General features: G+C 43.1%; 1 protein-coding gene and 1 long non-coding RNA gene across 2 annotated transcripts in view; one reads left to right on the top strand and one right to left on the bottom strand.

Moving 5' to 3' along the window:
- Positions 1-8,591, bottom strand: part of LOC105510961 — a 41,777-nt gene extending 33,186 nt beyond the window's left edge. The window contains exons 1-2 of the long non-coding RNA XR_001001642.1: positions 8,566-8,591; positions 4,447-4,582 (exon numbers count right to left, since the gene is read on the bottom strand). This is a non-coding gene — a long non-coding RNA (uncharacterized LOC105510961). The remainder of the gene's footprint in view (positions 1-4,446; positions 4,583-8,565) is intronic.
- Positions 1-20,167, top strand: part of ADCY2 (adenylate cyclase 2 (brain)) — a 420,021-nt gene that overhangs the window by 327,033 nt on the left and 72,821 nt on the right. Inside the window, exons 14-15 of the mRNA XM_011940963.1 lie at positions 1,900-1,984; positions 16,543-16,680. Of these exons, the coding sequence (XP_011796353.1) occupies positions 1,900-1,984; positions 16,543-16,680 (223 nt within the window). The remainder of the gene's footprint in view (positions 1-1,899; positions 1,985-16,542; positions 16,681-20,167) is intronic.

Below are 20,167 nucleotides of genomic sequence, written 5' to 3' on the forward strand. Positions count from 1 at the left end.
CATCATCACCATCCTCATTATCATCATCATCATCACCACCATCACCATCATCATCACCATCACCATCACCATCACCACTATCACCATCACCATCCCTGTCACCATCACCACATCACCTATGTCATCATCATCACCATCATCATTACCATCACCATCATCATCATCATCATCACCATCATCATCACGGATAATTTCATACTTGAGTTTTATCACACCTTCAAGAAGATATCATTCATTCAGTATTTAAACAGTTTGGGGTCTAAAAAAAAAAGACGAAATGTTGTTTCTAAACTCAGCCTTATGAATATGGCATTATCTTGACACCAAGAAAAAGCTAGGAGAGCACAATGTCCAAAAAAAAAAAAAACCTGTCAGAGCTCCTTCGTAAAAACAGAAGAGAAGATAGCAAATCAAAGCTCAGCAGATGAATCACTGTGGTCGCCTTTAGTCATGAGGATAATGGCAAGCACCCTCCATAGCTCTGAGATGTGGGCTGGCACTCCTCCCGCTGCTGCAGGATCACATCTTACTCATCTTTGTGTCAGAACAGCCTAGCATTAGCCTGGCCCATCAGACTAGTCAACAATCTAGGTGTACTTGGTATATACACACCTTCCCGCAGAGTCTTATCATCACTCATAAAATCTGAACAAATATTATTATCAGGCCGGGTGTTTGAAAGCATTGTGAATCATGTCCAGGACATGACTCATTGCCCAAAAGTCATTGATTGGGTCAGGTCCAATTGTTGGTTTGAATTCGAGTTTTTCTAGATGTCATTTGATGTGTGTCCCTGTAGTCATCTCTCTTAATAGAGTAGGTATCTGAGATAGAGAGTTGAGGACAGCTTCTCATCATGACAGCATCAGGGGATTTACTCAGGGCACTAACTGCTCAATTTGTTTCTCTTTCTGTGGGGCTCACAGGAGTGCACTTGCAGGATGATGTCAGCTTGTGGCTGTCTTATATCTGGTTCTTCTGTCCCATACATCGTCGTTTCTGGATGTTACTCCTCTTCTCAGCCAAATCCTCTGTTTCTTCACTGTCTCTAGCCAACCTCATTGGCATGAGGTTCCATTTTGGTCTCAGACACCATCCAACCTCTCTTTGGATGTTCCACTTGCATCTCATCTTTGATGATTCACTGTGCTTCAGTCCTTTTTATACCTCTGTAACTTCTATGCTTGCATTAAACTCAGTTTTAAAAGGCTTTGAATTATTTAATTAATTAAAGGACCTTTCGGATATGTATACAATTCTTATAAATAAACCTGTAATCTGTCAGTAGCAGAATTTGCAACTCGGTAGGCGTGTTTTTCACATGATCCTGGGATGCTTTTGAGTTCATTGGCGCACTCAAGCATGTAAAAAGCCTTGCTACACATTTTGCTGCATGTATGTTGAACAAAATAGGTTGAATCTGGTTGCATGAGATTGGCGGGGGCGGGGTGAGGACTCAATGTCTCCTGGGTCAACAGGAACAAGGGTGGAACTTGAGGACTTCCAGGCTATCAAGGTGAGGCTGTCCTTAAGGCAGCAGCTGCCAGGATCTCACTGGCAGTGAAGAGGCCACCGAGATGGGGGATGTGGCCAAGTACCACATGAAACTGCCAGACACATGGGCAAGTCATTTAAAAAGATTCTTTATCCTTCATAAAGAACTGATGCTTACGAGGCAGTTTTATTGAGTCAGAATAAGTTGATTGGCCATCGCTGTGTAGACCCTTTTCTATGGACATGTGTGTGGTATTTTAGCTCCATTTTTAATTCTCAAAAATGTAGTGAGGATTGCAGTCCGAATCTAATAAAGTCCTCATTAACCCAAAAGTATTACTGGTAACTTTCCAGAATGATAGAAACGATCTCCACCCTGACTTGCTACTTTTTGTTTCCTGGTAGAACGTCCGTCCTGGGCATCTCCTTTGGGGCTGCGTTTCTCTTGCTGGCCTTCATCCTCTTCGTCTGCTTTGCTGGACAGCTTCTGGTAGGTATTCAAATGTGGCGCTGCTTTGAAAAGTATGCTCATTTCATGAGAGCCGATTTCTTACCTAAAACTTTCAGAAACAAGGAGCTTATTGCTTTACCACTTCAAGAACTCCAGATCCCAGTTAAGGAAATATGCACCCTTCAGGTCTATAGGCCAGAATATAGACTGGGACAGCTCATGCACAACCAAGACACAAATACAAAGATGATTTAAAACATTCCAAGTCACATCAGAAGATTGCATTCTTGCTATTTGGTTCTGTCAATATATTTTTATCATTTCCTCTAAGTTTTCAGAGTATTTATAGCAGCAAATGCAAGTATAATACGAGACTTTCAGTGTACAGGAGAATTAAAACTAACACAGGAACAGAAAACCAAACACTGCCTGTCCTCACTCGTAAGTGGGAGTTGAACAATGAGAACACATGGACACAGGGAGGGGAGCATCACACACTGGGGCCTGTTGGGGGGTAGGGAAAAAGGGGAGGGATAGCAGCATTAGGACAAATACCTAATGCATGTGGGGCATAAAACCTAGATGATGGGTTCATAGGTACAGCAAACCACCATGGCACATACATACCTATGTAACAAACCTGCACGTTCAGGGCATGTATCCCAGAACTTAAAGTAAAATTAAAAAAAAAAAAAAAAGTAAACCTAATACATCGCTACAGTCACTTTCAAGCTATACAATGTTGGAGTCGTTGAAGAAAGCATATATTAAAATATCTTTTATTAGTGTTTAATTTAAGCCAATCAGGTTTAGATGCTGGTTCTGGACATACAGATTAAATCTAAAATTGGAAGTCTAAAGCAAGTGTTGCTAGCTGGCCATCGGTCTAGGAGAGCATCCTAAGGAAGCAAACAATGGGATAGAAGGCCCTGAAGAGAAGCCACTATTTTGTTTTGTTCCATGGAGATGAACTGGGACAGAGAGGCCACTCTGAGCTTCTCAACAGAGGTCATGGGCATTCTCAAGAGAAGCTTCAGAGATTTTTTTTTAAATAAAAATTTTAACATGATAATTAATAACCTATTATAAAAAATAAATAGAAATGTTCTTTAAAATATTTTTCAGTGTGTGCATTTTATGTGAGTTCTGCAGTTATAGACTAGAGTCTAGATATTTTCACATTGTCAAAATCATGATTTCTTCTGCCAGTTAGACTGTGACAAACCCATTTACATGACACCGCCAAGGAAGCCTCCTGAGGTTTGTGGTCTGTCTGTTACCTCTCAGGACTGTTGTGGCTTCTATGAAAGAACTTTTTCTTATTCTGTGTGGGTTTACAGTTTGCATCTGTGGCTTTATTGCCATGTTATTTTGCTTTTCATAAAACACACCACTACTGCTAGCAACAACATCAGGACAGCGCGATAGTGGCCTCTTAGAATCCTCGTCCTCCCTTCAAAAGCTCTGAAAAGTGGCAGTCCTGACCCCCAGACCGTCCATTGCATTCCAGTCTGACGTGCTGAAAGCCTTTGGCCAAGGCTGGTTAAGATTCCAAAGCTTGTCTCTGCCTTTCTGTAGCCGGCAGTAAGCACTTTGCCCTCTGTGCCTTATACCGTTGCAAACTTGTGTGGATTTTGTTTACTGTATAATAGTTTAGATGTTTCAAATTGTATTGAAAGCTCTTCCAAAAATGGGACTGTGGTTTCTGCTTTACCCAAATGCACACATAGCATCTGGGTTCTGAAGCCCCCTGAAGACATTGTGGGTTGTATAGAGGAGGGAGGACCCTTGGTTAATATGAATCCGCTCTGAAAGGCCCTGATGGGACTCTTTGGCAAAGTTTGAAAATGCTTATTGTAGAAAGAAGCCTGGTTTTCTATGTTCCCAGAATCATCCCTCGGGTGGAAAGGCACACAGGCTCCCCTGCTCTTTTCCTTACCCCCAGAGATCTCCTGAAGTCCATTTCTCAGGTTTTCAAAATAAGAACCATCATTGGTGGTTCCATTGGAAATCCCAACCTAGTTCTATTCAAGTCAGTTCAGATCATTGTGCCTAACTAGTCATATTTATCATTTTCTATCCCAGGGAATCTGGTCTTGGATATAAGGGCATGCGGTATATTTAGGGTATCAAGCTGACTTTTTTTCTTTCTACTGTGTCTAAGTTGTTATATTAAAGAAACATAGAGCTGGGGGCAGAAAAAAATATCTCAGAAACAACTGTGCTGAGTCTGTGGGAAAGCGTTGCTCCCCTGTGATGCCTCCCTTTCAGCCTCGCTGGAATCCCACGCCCTACTGCTCCTGCCATAGCTCTTGTTCCCTCCTGTGGCCAGCCTGAGGCCCCAGTGAGCTGTCAAGGTGACATCCACAGCTCCTCCTGCCCTCCCATCCCTGGAGCTTCCCAGGACCCTGGCCTCCACAGGCCACATGCTAGGAAGTCCCTTTTGACTCCATGGTACCAGAAAAGGAACATTTCAAGGCTGCAAAGAAATTGGTACCTACCTCCTCCTCACAAGAAGCCTGTATGATGTCAAAGTGCCCAGGAAGCCTAAACGTGGTGACACTTGGTCTTCCTAAACTTGATTCCATAAGATCTGTGAATGAGGCTCCCTCTAGTGGCCAGCTGCAATTTCTCCTCCTTGGATGTAATCCATGAACAAATCAAGAAGGAATTCTTTTCACTTTATTAACAGGTACTTTTTTACTGTTTAAACCATTCTGTAAGGATTTTTTAAATTTGCAACATCAAATATATTGGTGTATAGACAATTTAAGAAGGCTTAAGTGTACTTAAGAGTACTCTGCACTCTGCCATCCAAATTCAGTCAAAAACTGGTCATCACAAATATTCCACAGTGGTCATGGAGAAACATTGTCGCATCATAATTGCTCATTCCCTGGCTTCTTAATAGCTTCCAAGTTGTGTAAGGTTTTATAATGATTTGCATTTATTATGTATTAAATACTGAGTTTATTAAAGAGTATTTAATACCCGAAACTTACCTTCAATTAACATATGACAACTTTTTGAAAACTTCGATGCCAAAGGCAGTATTTGTGCTCTAATACCAGCTTTCAGTTCTCCGTATGAAGAATTAACATAAAATGTAATACTTCATAAAGGAAGCTGAGGAGAGGTCAGCCTGGCTAATGTTTTCTTCCAAGAGTATTGCCTCAGTCATTCTCTGTTGCATAAAAAGCATAACGCCAATAAATCAAATCGATTGCTTGTTTTACAACCGGCCTTGATGAAAAGGTAGAAAAATATCAAAATAGGCAAAAAAAAAAAAGGGTGATAATGAATTGCAGATTTGTTCCTGTTGACAGAAAAATCATACAAATATTTGTTCAGTGACATGTTCTCATGACAGGCATTTCTTTTCTGTGATCATTATTTCTGTGAGAAGCCCAGCCCTTGCCTCCATTGGCCCCTTCACTCCCACCCGAGGCATGCCCCATGCTGGCTCCCTGCTACCCCCACATTGCCCAGGTCTCAGTTCTTGTGCACATGGGTGGGCTTAGCCACCGGGCACCTTCCAAGAAACCTGGAAACTGCACCACCTCCTGCACCAAGCCCTTCTTTTTACACCGTGGGACTGACAATCTGTGTCATGTAGCTTAGCCTCCAACACATAAGATCTCACTGAGACCTCTAAGTTGTTTCTGTTTCCCCTTGAATATATAGGGTTCCTTGTACTGTAGCGTTTTTATGGGGTCCTTTCTTACTTTCTCCTCTCATCCGGCTCTGGTTAGCACTCCCTCATCTCATGGAGGCCAAACTTTCTCAGGCCGAGTTAGGTGTCCCCTACAGAACCTTCTCCAGATATCCCAGCATGGGGCCAGGCTTTTATGTGTAAATGATCATGTGGACGTAAGGAGGAATGTGAGTCAGTGGCCTTCATCACGCTGCATCCAAATGCCTTGTTCACATACGCCGCGATTCCTTGACTCTGACATGCCTCCAGCTGTCTCCTCAGTTGGAAATCATCATCTAACTTTCATAACCCAACTTTGAAGAGCCCATCTTTTCCCCACAAACTCCCCTCGTGCTGACTGGCTGGGATTCCCATTTTGCATTATTACTTTCATTCTTGTGGATGGAAAGATCTTCAGTGAGTTCACTGCAGCCCTGTTTTGTTCATTGTACTACTCTGGTACTTGAAGCACAAGACAAATATTTAATATCAGTCTCTGCTTGAAGGAATATTGGGTTGCACCCAAGTGCAATTTCCTGGCACCACTGCTCAGAAAATGTTCCACTCCCATTCTCACCCCAACTGGACTCCTTCTGAACTTGAAGCTCTGAATCCAGCTCACAGTCATGGTATCCTGCTCCACATTCTGGTGGGTTCCCAGCCTCTGCATCTGGGCCTGGCATCCTGATATGCTCACTTGTTGGATCTTATTAGACACCTCTGCCTCAGGTGCCTTCCTGGGCCCATATAGCAGCCCCTTCATCTCACCATTGCCAACTATTCTCAGGCAGAGAAAGATGGGCCCTAAGGGACCTTCTCCAGATGTCCTAGTGAGAGGTGACAACATGCTAGCAGCCCTTGCTCTCGGCGCCTCCTCGGCCTCGGCGTCTACTCTGGCGGTGCTTGAGGAGCCCTTCAGCCCACCATGGCACTGTGGGAGCCCCTCTCTGGGCTGGACGAGGCCTGAGCCAGCTCCCTCTGCTTGCCGGAAGGTGTGGAGGGAAAGGCGCGGGCAGGAACCCGGGTTGCACGCGTCTCTTTAACACTCACCATGAAGGTCTGCAGCTTCACTCCTGAGGCCAGCGAGACCACGAACCCACCAGGAGGAATGAACAACTCCAGACAGAAGGAATGAACAACTCCAGACGTGCCGCCTTAAGAGCTGTGACACTCACCACGAAGGTCTGCAGCTTCACTCCTGAAGCCGGCGAGACCACAAACCCACCAGAAGGAGCAAACTCCAAACATGTCCGAACATCAGAAGGAACAAACTCCAGACACACTATCTTTAAGAACTGTAACACTCACCGCGAGGGTCTGTGGCTTCATTCTTGAAGTCAGTGAGACCAAGAACCCACCAATTCCGGACACACTATCAGGATGGTGGGTTCCATGTGTAAAGGAATGTGTGGATGAGAAAAGGGATGGTGAGTCGGTAGCCTTCATCACACTGCATTGAAATTTCTTGCTCACATTGACCATGATTCCTTGACTCTGAAATGCTTTCTACATCAGATGCTACTTAGCATTTCAGAATTTAAAACTCAAGAGCTGAGAGGGAACCTAGAGATAACCTCATCCAGCCTCTAATTTTGTGGATGAGGGACCCGGAACTCCAAAGGTGCCATCCACTTAAGTGGGTTTTTATTTCCAATTATTTAAAATAAACGTTTCCCCCCTCAACCCCGCAACACACACACACACACACACACACACACACACACACACACACACACAAAATGCTGAAGAAGCTGTAATCAGGCCTCTTGAGGATGGAAATGGAGGCTTTGGAGTAGAATCAGGAATGCAATGGCTAAGAGGTCTGCAAAGGCTTCCTATCCTTGGGTAAGAATCTTTGGAATAAATCCAAACTATTTATGATGGGCAAGATCCCAATGAGTGGTTCTGATTCCAGCCTTATCACAGTTTGTAAGTAGTAAATGTTGTATTAAAAATACCTACTTACTCTGCTAGGCGCTTAGCTTTGGCTGGCTCATTTATGCTCACAAGAGCCCTTGCAGGTAATATCTATTTGACAGTTTCATAGAACGGGATCTCACAGATGCTACATAACTTGCCTTCTCAGTGGTATATAACAAGTAGATGTTGGAGCTGGAATTGCAATCAAGCCTTGGAACCTTATAGTAGAGGCAGGTTGCAGAGGGTACCAGGGTTGTGTATGGTGTGAGTCACAGGCAGACAGTGCCCAGCACTAGGCAGGGATGCCCATGCTTATGGGCATGGACCAGCATGGCACCAAAGTTGCCTTGTGGTGACTGCTTAGCACCCATTGATCAAAATCACATTGGTAAGTCATGGTAACCTCACATAGTAACTATTCCTATTCTTCTCTACTCTAGTTTCCTAAAATATGTTCTTCCGCTGTTGGGCCCATTTATTTAAAAGTAGGTTCTGGGCAAAGTGTAAATTCATCTTAAAAGACATTTGATATATTTTTAAAGTTAATTTATAATTGTATTTAGATTAAAATAATCTAGTAAGAAAGTACTCAGTATTATAATAATACTTTACAAAATGTTTTATACATATAATAGTCCTTCAAAGTGTTTTCAGACATTATTTTATTTGATAATGAAAATAATCCATTTTATCTAGGCAGAAGCTAAGACTAGAATAAGAGATTCAAGTTCACATTTTCATTACAATTAGCAATTAAAAATAGTACTAGTTGTCACTGTAGCAGTAATAGTAATAAGTGCACATTCACAGTCACATTTAGCTTTCTAAACTACCTGAGGCAGACTTACGTTTCTATGATAAATACGTAAGTCTAGAGTGACTCTAACCAAATATTCCACCACCAAACAAACAAACCCCCAAAACACGTTTAGAACGCATATGCTGGATACAGCAAGTGAAAATGCCAGAAAATATCAGAAGAAAATTTTTCTCTCAATGTTGTTACCTTGTGCTTTCAATAGCAGAGATAATACGATGCCAGCCCACCAGCGTTCTTCTAGGCAGAGATGAAAGCACAAATAGAGAGGTCGCCTTGGGAAAGGAAAAGTAGGTCACACTCCCAGCTAATAGAAAAGCTTTCTACCCCACAGCCGTGTTTTTCCCTTGAAGTCTGTTTTCTCTCCTGTTAATATCACTCCACTATATATATATATATATTTGGTTAGTATTTGCCTAGTGTTCCTTGTTCCATCTTTCTACTTCCAGCTTTTGCTTGTCAACTAAAAGGATATAGGTTTTAGGTGTGTCTCTGGTGAACAGCATGTAGCTCTATGTTCTTTTCTCTGTTCCAGACATCTCTGTCTCTAATTTGACAAGTGTGATCCGTTTATGTGCATTGCAATTATTTTAAAATTTACTTTGTATCTTTTTTGCTTCTACTTGTTTTTCCTTGTTTTCTGCCTTCTTTTGGACTCCTGGAGTTTATTCTCTGTTATTCTCTCCAGTGACTTGGAACTTATATACTTTGGTTTGTTTTTTCAGTTATTACCTTAAAACAGGTAACATGTACACTACATGTGATTAACAAAGTGTATTATTAGTAATATCTCCACTTCCTTGGTGAACAATACAGGGACCATGCTCTGAGTCTGTTAATTTCTCATCTCCCATACTAGCATTGTTTAAATTTTTCTAAATTTAAATGGCTCAAATTATTCAATGTTTATTCTTGTTTTTGTTAAATGATGTATTTGTTTACTGTTTTTTCCAAATACCATTCCACCTTTCTGGACTCAGTTTCCATATTTCTAAAATGCTTCCTTTTATCATCCTTCCCATGAGGGCTTGTAAATAATATACCCACTCAGATTTTGTGTTTTTAAAAGTCTTTATCTTTTCCTCATGGTGATTATTTATCATTTTTTCTAACATTCTGAAAACAGGATTCCATAATTTCCTGGCCTCTGTGGGAATGAGATTAACTCTCCTGTCCATCTAGCTGTTGTAGACACTTGGTCCCTTGTCTCGGTGGGAGTTTTTGTAGGATTTGCTCTTTGAATCATGGGCAGTAGATTCCGTGTGTTAAAGTGTAGCCTGACTTTTATTTTTGAGACTCAGCTGTGTATTCTCAACCACAGACCTCATAATCCGCTCTAGGTCTGCAACGTCATTGTCCAATATCTCCTTGTGTTTCGTCCCTTCCCTGGTCTTTCTGGTCTGTGTTTTTCAAACTTTTATTAGAGGTATGTTGAGTCTCTTCATCATATCCTCTGGTCTCAGTCTCTTTTTCCTGTTTTCAACTTCTTTATCTTTCTGTGCTATTTTATAGTTTATTTCCTGAGATGTTTCTTAGCCTCTCCCATTCACGGGCACTTCATCCAGTTCCTCAATCACAATTTAGTTTTAATTTCAATATCTACGTTTTCATCTCTAGAAAGTTTATGTGGCTCATTTTTAAAAATACTTGTTATTTTTCCTTAACAACTCATTCATTCATATGGATTATAATCCCTCTTTTGTTACTTTAATCTTATTTTAGAAACTATTTCAAATTATTGTTGTATCTGCAGATCTTGTAGTGCTAATTCTACCTCTTATGTTTTTTTTGTTTTGTTTTGTTTGTTTGTTTGTTTGTTTTGAGATGGAGTCTCGCTCTGTCGCCCAGGCTGGAGTGCAGTGGCCAGATCTCAGCTCACTGCAAGCTCCGCCTCCCGGGTTCACGCCATTCTCCTGCCTCAGCCTCACGAGTAGCTGGGACTACAGGCGCCCGCCACCTCACCCGGCTAGTTTTTTGTATTTTTTAGTAGAGACGGGGTTTCACAGTGTTAGCCAGGATGGTCTCAATCTCCTGACCTTGTGATCCGCCCGTCTCGGCCTCCCAAAGTGCTGGGATTACAGGCGTGAGCCACCGCGCCCGGCCCCTCTTATGTTTTCTGACTCTTCCTCATATGGTCCATTGCCTTAGGTACTTTATAATTTGGTTTTTATTGTCAGGCTATGTTCACGAGGAACTGCCCCAGCCCCGAGATGGGACATCCCTGCACTCTGTAGTCTAAAGTATCATTTACAAGCAGTGTCATTCTTGCTTCTGCCATAGCCCCAAGGATTTTCTCTGGTTTTGACCTAATTAACAACCCTTCAATTTGGAATTCTCATTATGAATCAGGTAATATAATTTCACACCCAACACTTTAGGGTTTGGATTGATCCTTAGAAGCTTGTGGATACTTCCCTGAGCTAGTGAATGGAGCTCTTCTAGACTTCTTTGTACAGAAGGAATAGCGGTTTGAGGCTCTGGATTTTATTCAAGAGTCTTAGCTGCAGCTGCCCACGTTTTGCTGGCCCAAGGAAATACCTTCTTTTCCCTATGGGTGTTAAAAGCCCACCCGCTAAGTGCCATAGCCTGAGTCCCGATCTAGGACACTCCTGGACCCACCCCACAGCCTCAGTCCTTTTATCACTGAGCTCTCTCTTTGTTTCTGTGCCCTGGTCATTTCCCTTTGAGTCCATCATTAAAAATAGTAAATAGAATCACCACATATTTGGTGAGTTCCTACCATTTAACAAACATTATACTGGCTTCTGAGAAAACAGAGACAAGTGCGATGTGGTCGCTGTCCTCAGTCAGCTCTGCATTTGGCCGGAGACAAGCATGTCAGCAAAAATGATGCAGTGTGGTACCCAGTGGAGCAACAGTGCAGGGAGGTGGCTCACCCAGGGCGTGAGGAAGAAAAAGGTGGATTTTGTAAAATATGATTGATTGGCATAAAGAAGCCTTCCCATGGGAAATTAAAGGACAATTAAATAATCAAAGTACACATCACAGTCTTTGTGACATTAAACGTTACAAGTAATTATTGCTCCGGCTTATTCCTGCCATTCAGAACGATGGTCCTCAGCTAATTAAAATGCCAAAGTAGATGTTCCTTTAGGCAAATACACAAAAGTACATGTTTCTATGAAACACGAAACCACCATATTTTCCAAGCAAGATTTTAAGATGGATTTTGTTTTTCTGATAATAAAAGTTTGCTTCTCAGCTACTCAGATATCTTGATAACTTTTCTGGATTTTTTTTTCATTTTATTAATTTCACTTAATATGAGCTTCTACTTCAAGTGTCTCATCTGATTTTTAAAATGGATACTAATGAAACTGTAAATGAAGTCTACTTTTATAATGATTAAGTTAAATTATGAAGAATTAATTTTAGAGTGAAAAAAATTAGATTTAACTTAATTTGAGAGACTACCAGTTGTTTCCATTGCAAGTGGATCAAAACAAGGGAAGAAAAAAAGGAAGAGAGGGAAGGAAGAGAAGCTGGCTGATATTTTTGGTGGATCATGCATGAACATTTTGTTTTTCTGAAGAGGAGCTGCATGTACTGGATTAGGAGCGTTGGGATTCATCCCAAGTTTTTCCTACCACACCCCACTGCTCATTATCCCCACCATCAATTCTATGATAGGATTTTCCTTTTTTTTTTTTTTTTTTCTGAGACAGAGTCTTGCTCTGTCACTCAAGCTGGAGTACAGTAGTGCAATCTCAGCTCACTGCAACCTCTGCCTCCTGGGTTCAAGCAGTTCTCTTGCCTCAGCCTCCTTAGTAGCTGGGATTACAGGCACCCGCCACCACACTCGGCTAATTTTTGTCTTTAGTAGAGGCAGGGTTTCACCATGTTGGCCAGGATAGTCTCGAACTCCTGACCTCATGATCCGCCCATCTCAGCCTCCCAAAGTGCTGGGATTACTAGCATGAGCCACCGTGCCTGGCCGGGATTTTCCTATAAATTTATATTGCTGCTTTTATTACATCTCCCACTACATTTAGTACCAATGCCTTGTTTGTTAGTGGATGAATGTGATATTCACATCCAAGAGCATTTCTAGAAGGTACACGGTGAGCTCACTGTAAGTAAGAGCCAATCATGGGGTTCAGTGAGATGATCAAGTAAGGGAAGAAACAGATGTGACTGAAATTATGCCAGGAATTAAACCAAAGATCAAAGCAAATGACTGCACCAGCTGGGCTCACAGCAGGCATTTTCTCATTTTCAGTTGAATAGTATCTTCCAAATAAAGGCCAAAATATTCTTTGAGATGTTGTCACTTATAACATTTAATTAGGATGGTCTGAATTTTGATAAATGTTTTTCCACCAGGGCCTTTAATACTTAATCAAAAACAGGATAAACTGAAGCCAATGATCATATCAAGAGCCAAGCTGTAATTTTTCTACAGAGCTACACACTGAATCAAGTGTCTCTGTTTTTCTTAATCAGATTCCTTCCATTTGAGGATCTTAGTCTTGTTTCTCCTCTTAGCCCCATCATTGATTTCTTCTGCTCCCCCCACCAATTTGATCCTCCACTCCCTCTTTCGTCATTGTCATTGCAACTGTCACCTTTTTGTTCTCTTCTACTTCCTTGTCCTTGATGGCAGTAATGCTTACCAATTTTTACACTTCAGAACAGGTTTACTTACCTTGTCGCTGCTTAGTGACAAGGAAAGATAGTCACCTGTCTCCCTGACCTCTGGAACAACACATTTGGCATAAGTTTTAAAACAATTGTGAGGGAGAACTTTGAGACGTGCATGGAAACTGCATGGGTGAAGCAATTGAACCAAGTGCATCCTGAACCTGTAGTGCCAAACCCATGTCTGCCGAACCCCCATGCGTCTAGTAAGTAGCTGCAAGTGCTGCTGATTTGTCATTTTGCCTGTCATGTCACATGAACGGAAAAAAAATTCCTGCATATCTGCCCAGGTCTGTTTTAGTAAATTACTAGCCTATGAGCAGAATACAACATATTCCTATTAGATAGCATATCTGACAAGATTATCACCATGTATTTTTCTAAATCTTCAAACACAGTAACTTGTTTTAATTTTGTAATTTCAAAAATTTGTCTGTGTAATAACTAGATATTTTACCTAATTGACAGTGATATGCAATCTTAGCTAGATGTACATTTTCTCCTGAAGTAATAAACTTTTTAAATGTTCTGCCATTAACATTTTCATTGTCATCTCATTGATAATTTCACAAACATAAGAGCATTGATTTTAATAATTTTCTCTTAAAGATACTAATTGTAGTCAATCTGGATGTGAATATAAAAATATTGTCCTAATTTGCGAGAATCAAACCAAATGCCATCATCCAATGGAATCTGAGTTAGATGAGCATGATATTTCATTTGAAGCTCGGCTCTTCATAGTTTATTATAGGTTGGTGCAAAAGTAATTGCGGTTTAAATGTAATGGCCAAAAAAAGCTCAACCACTCAGGAGGCTGAGACAGGAGAATTGCTTGAACCCAGGAGGCGGGGGTTGCAGTGAGCAGAGATCACGCCATTGCACTCCAGCCTGAGTGGCGACAGAGTGAGACTACGTCTCAGGGAAAAAAAAAAAAAAAAAGAACACAGATTTGACTGTGTTTTGTGATATCAATATTATTAGAAGTAGCATGCATTAAACAATAATGATAACCATTCATGGGTGGATGTTTAATGATAACCATTCGTGGGTGGATGTTTTCTGGCTACCTGACCCTCTAAGATGCTGCATGTTTAGAGCATTAAGGGACATCTTACTGCATGACAGATTTGCTGCCACCACCAACCCCTATCCAAACCTGTTCTTGAGTAGAAGCGTCAAGTGCAGTTCTGGTTCTTCTGCTGCTGGTGATCAGAGGCCCTGCAGAGCTGGGCCGAGGCGCCCCCTGCCACCAGCCAGCAGTCCAGCTCTGGGCAGCCTTTGCTGCTGAGGGCAGCCCTGGCTCAAGCTCCCTGGTAGGTACTCGGAGAAATGAGAGGAGGGCCCGGGAAAATCAGCCCAAGAAGTGAACCCCGAACCTGGTCCCGTGTCTCCCTCAGTGGGGCATGTGCGCTGTAAACAAACATTCTTCATCTTTTCCTATCAGGAGCTGGAAGGAAGAAAAAAAAAACAAAACCACCATGGTGGAAAGGAGTAGAGAGAAGGAGATTTTGTTGTTGTTGTCGTTGTTGCTTACATAGATATACAGCAAATAGGAATTTGGTCATTAAAATGTTCTAAGAAATGTTGTGTTTTCTTCATTGAAATAACAAGAAGAGTGAACACTTGTAAGTCCTGTTGCACACACCTTCTCTAACTCGTTTAAACCTCTGGAAAGACAGAGGAGGCAGGTACTGTTGTTATCCCCATTTCCGAGAGGAAGAAACTGAGACCCCATTTCCGAGACGATCATTAACTGGCAGCAAGTTTCCCAGCAGTGGAGGTTTGAAGCTAGGCCACTGGCTGATTCTTCACCCTTCTCAACTCCTGTCTCCTGTGTTTAGACTCTCATTCAACTGCTGTATCAGCATTGAACGTAGAGCAACGCTTAGGGCAACAATAATTTTAGGAACAATACAAAAAGATGTGAAAGAAGTAGAGAACTAAAAGCGCAGCCTATTCATGCTGTTCAGGAATATTCTTTATTTGAATTTGAATTTCACTGATGTCACACCAGCTTTGTTTGCCAATAGATTAACTTAGTAGTATCAATCAAAGGGTATAATTTACATTATTCCTTCTTGTGAATTTCTTGAAATCGTCACCTTTTTCTTTGTTTGTTTCCAAGACATATAGTCTTGGGACCACATCCCTTTAGTGTGAAGATATCAATCCCTGGAGTACTTTTACATCCTGCTTGTCATATCAGATAACGTATGCAAATTATGCACACGCAGCATCTGCATAGGCAGAGCTGATGTCACTCACAGTTCAGTGGAATTCTGTGTACCGCTCCACACTCACACCTGGGAGATGGTGAGAATCCTTGGAAAGGTGACCCTCAGGATGGGTCAGCTCATTCACTGAGACCCCATAGTGAATGGGGAGCAAATGCTGGCTGTCGTTCCCCAAAACCTCAATTCCTTCCTATATCCAAAAAGCTTCCCCAACCCCCATATGTACAGCAGCATATTCACAACAGCCAAGAGGTGAAGCAACTCAGTGTCTATTTTATGAATGGATTAAAAAAAAAAAGTATAGATCCATACAATGGAGTTTTATTCAGGCTTTAAAACAAGAAGTCTTGGCATAATGCTACAGCATCATGATCCTTGGAGACATTATGCTGAGAGAAATAAGCCAGTCACAAAAGGAGAACTACTAGATGGTTCCACTTATACGAGGTCTTAGAGTAGTCACAATCGTGGAAACAGGAAGGGAAATGGTGGTTGCCGGGGGCTGGGAGGAGGGAGGAATGGAGACTTGTTTTTCCATGGGTATAGGGTTTCAATTTGGTAAGACTGAAAATCCTAGAGTTGTTACACAACAACGTGAATATGGTTGTCACTACTGAGCTCTACACTTGAAAATGGTTTAAAGAGCACGTTGTATGTGTTTCTCAACACTGTTAAAAAATGTTTTGGGGGAAAAAAAGAGCTTCTCCGTGTGTGAGAAAACCCCCACAAGACCAGACGGGATCACATAAAGCCATCATGCCTCATGCCTGAGACTTTCAGATACCGTGTTTATAAGTTTAGGTGCCAAACTAAGTCTGTGGCCTGGGCTGTGTTCTTGTGATCTGCTAATGCAGCATTAAAAGGGTCAGGAGATGTGCCCATCTCTTTCCACATAAATCAGCTGAATAAATGATAACTTTCATTGTAGCTGTGATCAGAGTCCCAATATATCCCCCAGCGTGATTTAATTAATGGACATTTTTCCTTTGAGAAAGGAATCACTTAAAAACATCACTTCAGGTCTGTTTTAAAAGACATACAAGCACCATGTACCTTTGTCATAGGCATTTAATGTGTTCTCAATTGGTAGCAATGATGCCAACATAATTTTCATAAGGTTTGTGACTTGGTATGAGTCCCCAGGGAGGATCGAATCTACTTGTTTATGAACAATGTTGGTGCTTCTTGTGGTTTTAAACATTGTCATCAAGAAACTGGAGAGGAGTCATAAACTAGCAATGCTTTTCTTTTTCTTTCTCTCTTCTCCTAGCAATGCAGCAAAAAAGCCTCTCCCCTGCTCATGTGGCTTTTGAAGTCCTCGGGCATCATTGCCAACCGCCCCTGGCCACGGATCTCTCTCACGATCATCACCACAGCCATCATATTAACCATGGCCGTGTTCAACATGGTAAGCCTCTAACCGTGGCCGTGTTCAACATGGCCAGCCCCTGACCGTGGCTGTTTTCAACATGATCAGCCCCAGGTGAGTCAGGGCTCACAGTAGGCAGGGCGTTCTTCCCTTCTGGGACCTGTCCTGTGGAATTTTGGAAACTCGCTTTTAACTCCTTTGCAACACCAGCTGCTGCCTGTTACATTTAGCATCTCGTGGCTACAGCAGTCATTTCTCTAAGGGAAGGGATGCTTTCACGGAGCCACCTTGAGAGATGGGGCGACTCCTTGGAGCAGTTCTCCACTTCCTTGCTCATGGTGGCCCCTCAACAGGCTGCAGAAATGACTGCAATGTCTTAAGGATAGTCATGAGGGGCAAAGGAACCCTCAAACTAAAGAGAGTGCGGTGTCCTGCCCTGGAGTTTAAAAGACCCGATTGCAAGCCCGTGCTCCCGTCTCACCAGCTGTGCGACTATAAAGACGTTTTCATTGAACTCCGCAGGCTCCATTTTCATTCTTTGAAAGTGGGAACCAAGACTTCTCTACCAAGATGGTCCTAAGGATTCAATGAGCCAATGTTCCCACCACACTTAGGACAGTTCTGGCCATTTTGTAATTATTGAGCCCATGGCCACTCTTACTATATCAGTCTCATCATCGCTGGTTATCTCCCCCAGAATAGACACTTGGCTCATCACGGTGCTTTGAGGCATGTCCTTATTGTTCTCACATCAGCAGCAGCAGCTGTAGGAGATCTGATGCTTCCTGTAGTGGAGGCTTCCCTCAATGGGAAATGCAGAGTGTTAGGAGATGTAGTCCTTGCCTTCCAGGGGCCCAAAGTCAGGTTGTGGTGACAGACCATATATTATTTCATAATAATAACATTGTTTTTATAAAGTAGAAATGTAGTGAAATGTAATATTTATTGAATGTAAAGATACGCCTGGTATGTGCTGGGTGCTCAGACCCCAAAGACAGTTCTCTGCCTTCTAGGAGTAGAAGTAGGGGTAGGAGACAGACAGCTGGGTAACCTCATCGTCAAGTCATTCTGAAACGAGGAGGCGAAGGCAGCAACAGAGGCATGAGAGGAAGGGAGAGCTAGGCCTGCTAGATGGCGTTCTAGAGGGCTAAAGGAGGAGTCTGCCACGTGGACCTGGAGGAAGTGAGGGGCAAGGGCAGGTGGGTGGAAGGGGAGAAGGAGGGATGTTTGCCTCTGGGACAAGAAGAGAAATTCATATTAAGAAGTAGAGACAAACAAATCCACCTGAAGAAGTGGATTAGGTCCTTGAATGTTTACATGGGGCCAGTCCTCCAGATCGTAGAGTTCCTCTCACTAGGAACTAGTGATTGTAAGTTCCTCTCAGACACCTGCAGATTCAGGTGAGGGTGACGCCACCTGGACCCTAGATGGGCCAAGCACTCGCAGCAGGAGTGGGATGGCCTCTCCATCGCTTTGTGTTGCCTAGAAATTGATCTTAGTGACACCTGCAAAGGCGCCTTCAGAGATAAGCTGTAGCTTGTCTTCCCTGCCCTCTGGAGGTGAATGTGTGCAACTCCCGCAGGTTTTTCTATGTCATGAGTTTGGGTACAAGCATGCTGGCAGCCTTACCTCACCTGCCTGTGTGCCCCAGCTCCCTCTCCGGAGCTCCCCAAGAAAGAACATGAGGTCAGCCCTGTTGCGGGGCTCCGCAAACATGCAGGCCACTGAAAGGTGCCACCACAGCTACCTCCTCCAGCCACCCGCTCAGCCTCCAGAACAGCTAGTTCAAAGGCTCCTCTGTTGCTGGGGAAGGAGGGGCTCAGCAGGCAAGTCCATGCAGGCCACAGCCTCCCTGGGCTACTGCGGGCCCTTGGCTGGCAGTCCCCTGTGGAGAGGTCCTGATGGGCCGGGTCCACCGCTGGAAGCCCTCCGCCTGCCCTTCTGTAAGATGAGCGAGTGGCACAAAGTGGGTCTCCCCTTCTTCCTGGATGTTTGCATCACTGGAGGCTCATTTTCTGCTGCAGGAATCGTGAGGCCTCCCTCTGGGGAAGGAAACCTCTTCTTCTAGGTCTCAGGCGTGCCTGGATGGTGACATCATTTATTTCCAATGAGAGCTTAATCCAGAGTGAATGGGAAACAGCTGAAGAGGGAAAATGTGCCATGTCTAGACAACAAGCAATTTTCTGGGGAACCATAGGGCTCCAGAAAGACAGAAATCTCAGGGCTCAGGTGGAGACCTGCTGCATTCATCCACTCAAGGCACCTGCTCATGGGAGCGAGACTGGCCAGCCGGGGGCATTCTGCCTGAAGAACAGGCTTGGGAGGCAGGGGTGCTGGGGAGTGGTGTTCTTCCTGTGGTCCCAGAGCTTTCTTCAGGGGGACAGCCTCAGGGTGGGGAACTCAAGGTGAGAGATTTCAGACAGGGACAGGAGAGGCTTTCTTGAAAGAGCCTTTCTGCAGATGCGCCATGAGCCACAAGAATGCCTCAGCTCTCTGCATATGCAATTTCCTGGATACTGCAAGAATGTGAAGAAATCACGGGGGAGGAACCTGGACAGAGAGAGAGGCAGGCAAGGGGCATTGGCCTGAGACGCCAGAAGTCTGAGTGTGTTTTCTAAAATGGGTTTTTTGGGCTCGACTTTGTAACCTGCATTTATGCATTAGTCCTGCTGTTCCAAGATCCAGCTTCCCAGGAGAGCGCACTGCCAAGCACCAAGTGCGCTTTGGTAGATGAAAGCTGTGAGAGAGACCGGGATGGAAGTGGACTCTGTAGCGGAGGGGCTGATGAAAGCGCACTTGAAGGGCAGCAGGATGCACAAGCGAGCGTTCGGGTTTACTCAGAACCCTCGGGTGACTGACACATGCCTGTAACATTAAGCCTCCTCCTGGCCCGTCAGGAGCGTGTTCACCGTGCATGCAAGCAAATTGAGTACACTTCCTGAGAGCTGACCTTCACTGGTCGGTAGCAGCACATATGAGTTAGGGGACAATACATTTAACATCATATACACACACGTAAGAGTGAGATCATTTTTTCTTTCTCTCTTATTATATACATTTCAGTTGTGGAACATGATGTTTTGATATATACATACATTGTGAAATGAGTACTACAGGCAAGCAACTGAACATATCCATCGCCTTCCACATAACCTCTTGTGTGTGATTAGAGCACCTAAAATCTACTCCCTTAGCAAATCTTAAATACAACAGAGTATTATTAACCAAGTCCTCCCGCTGTGCTTTAGTAATCTAGGTGCATTCATCCCACATGACTGCAACTTTGTACCCTTTGACCTACATCTTCCCATTTCCTGGCCTCCCCCATACCTGGTAACCACCATTCTACTTTCTGTTTCTGTGTATTCAGCTTTGTTTTATTCCATATATAAGTGAGTTCATGCAGCATTCATTCTTCTGTGCCTGGGTGATTTTACTTAGCATAATGTTCTGCATATCCATCTATGTTGTTGCAAATGACAAGATTTTTCTCATTTTTTTTTTTTTTTGAGACAAAGTCTTGCTC

This window comes from Colobus angolensis, unplaced genomic scaffold (assembly GCF_000951035.1).
Source record: "Colobus angolensis palliatus isolate OR3802 unplaced genomic scaffold, Cang.pa_1.0 Scaffold196, whole genome shotgun sequence".
NCBI classification, from domain to species: Eukaryota; Metazoa; Chordata; class Mammalia; order Primates; family Cercopithecidae; genus Colobus; species Colobus angolensis.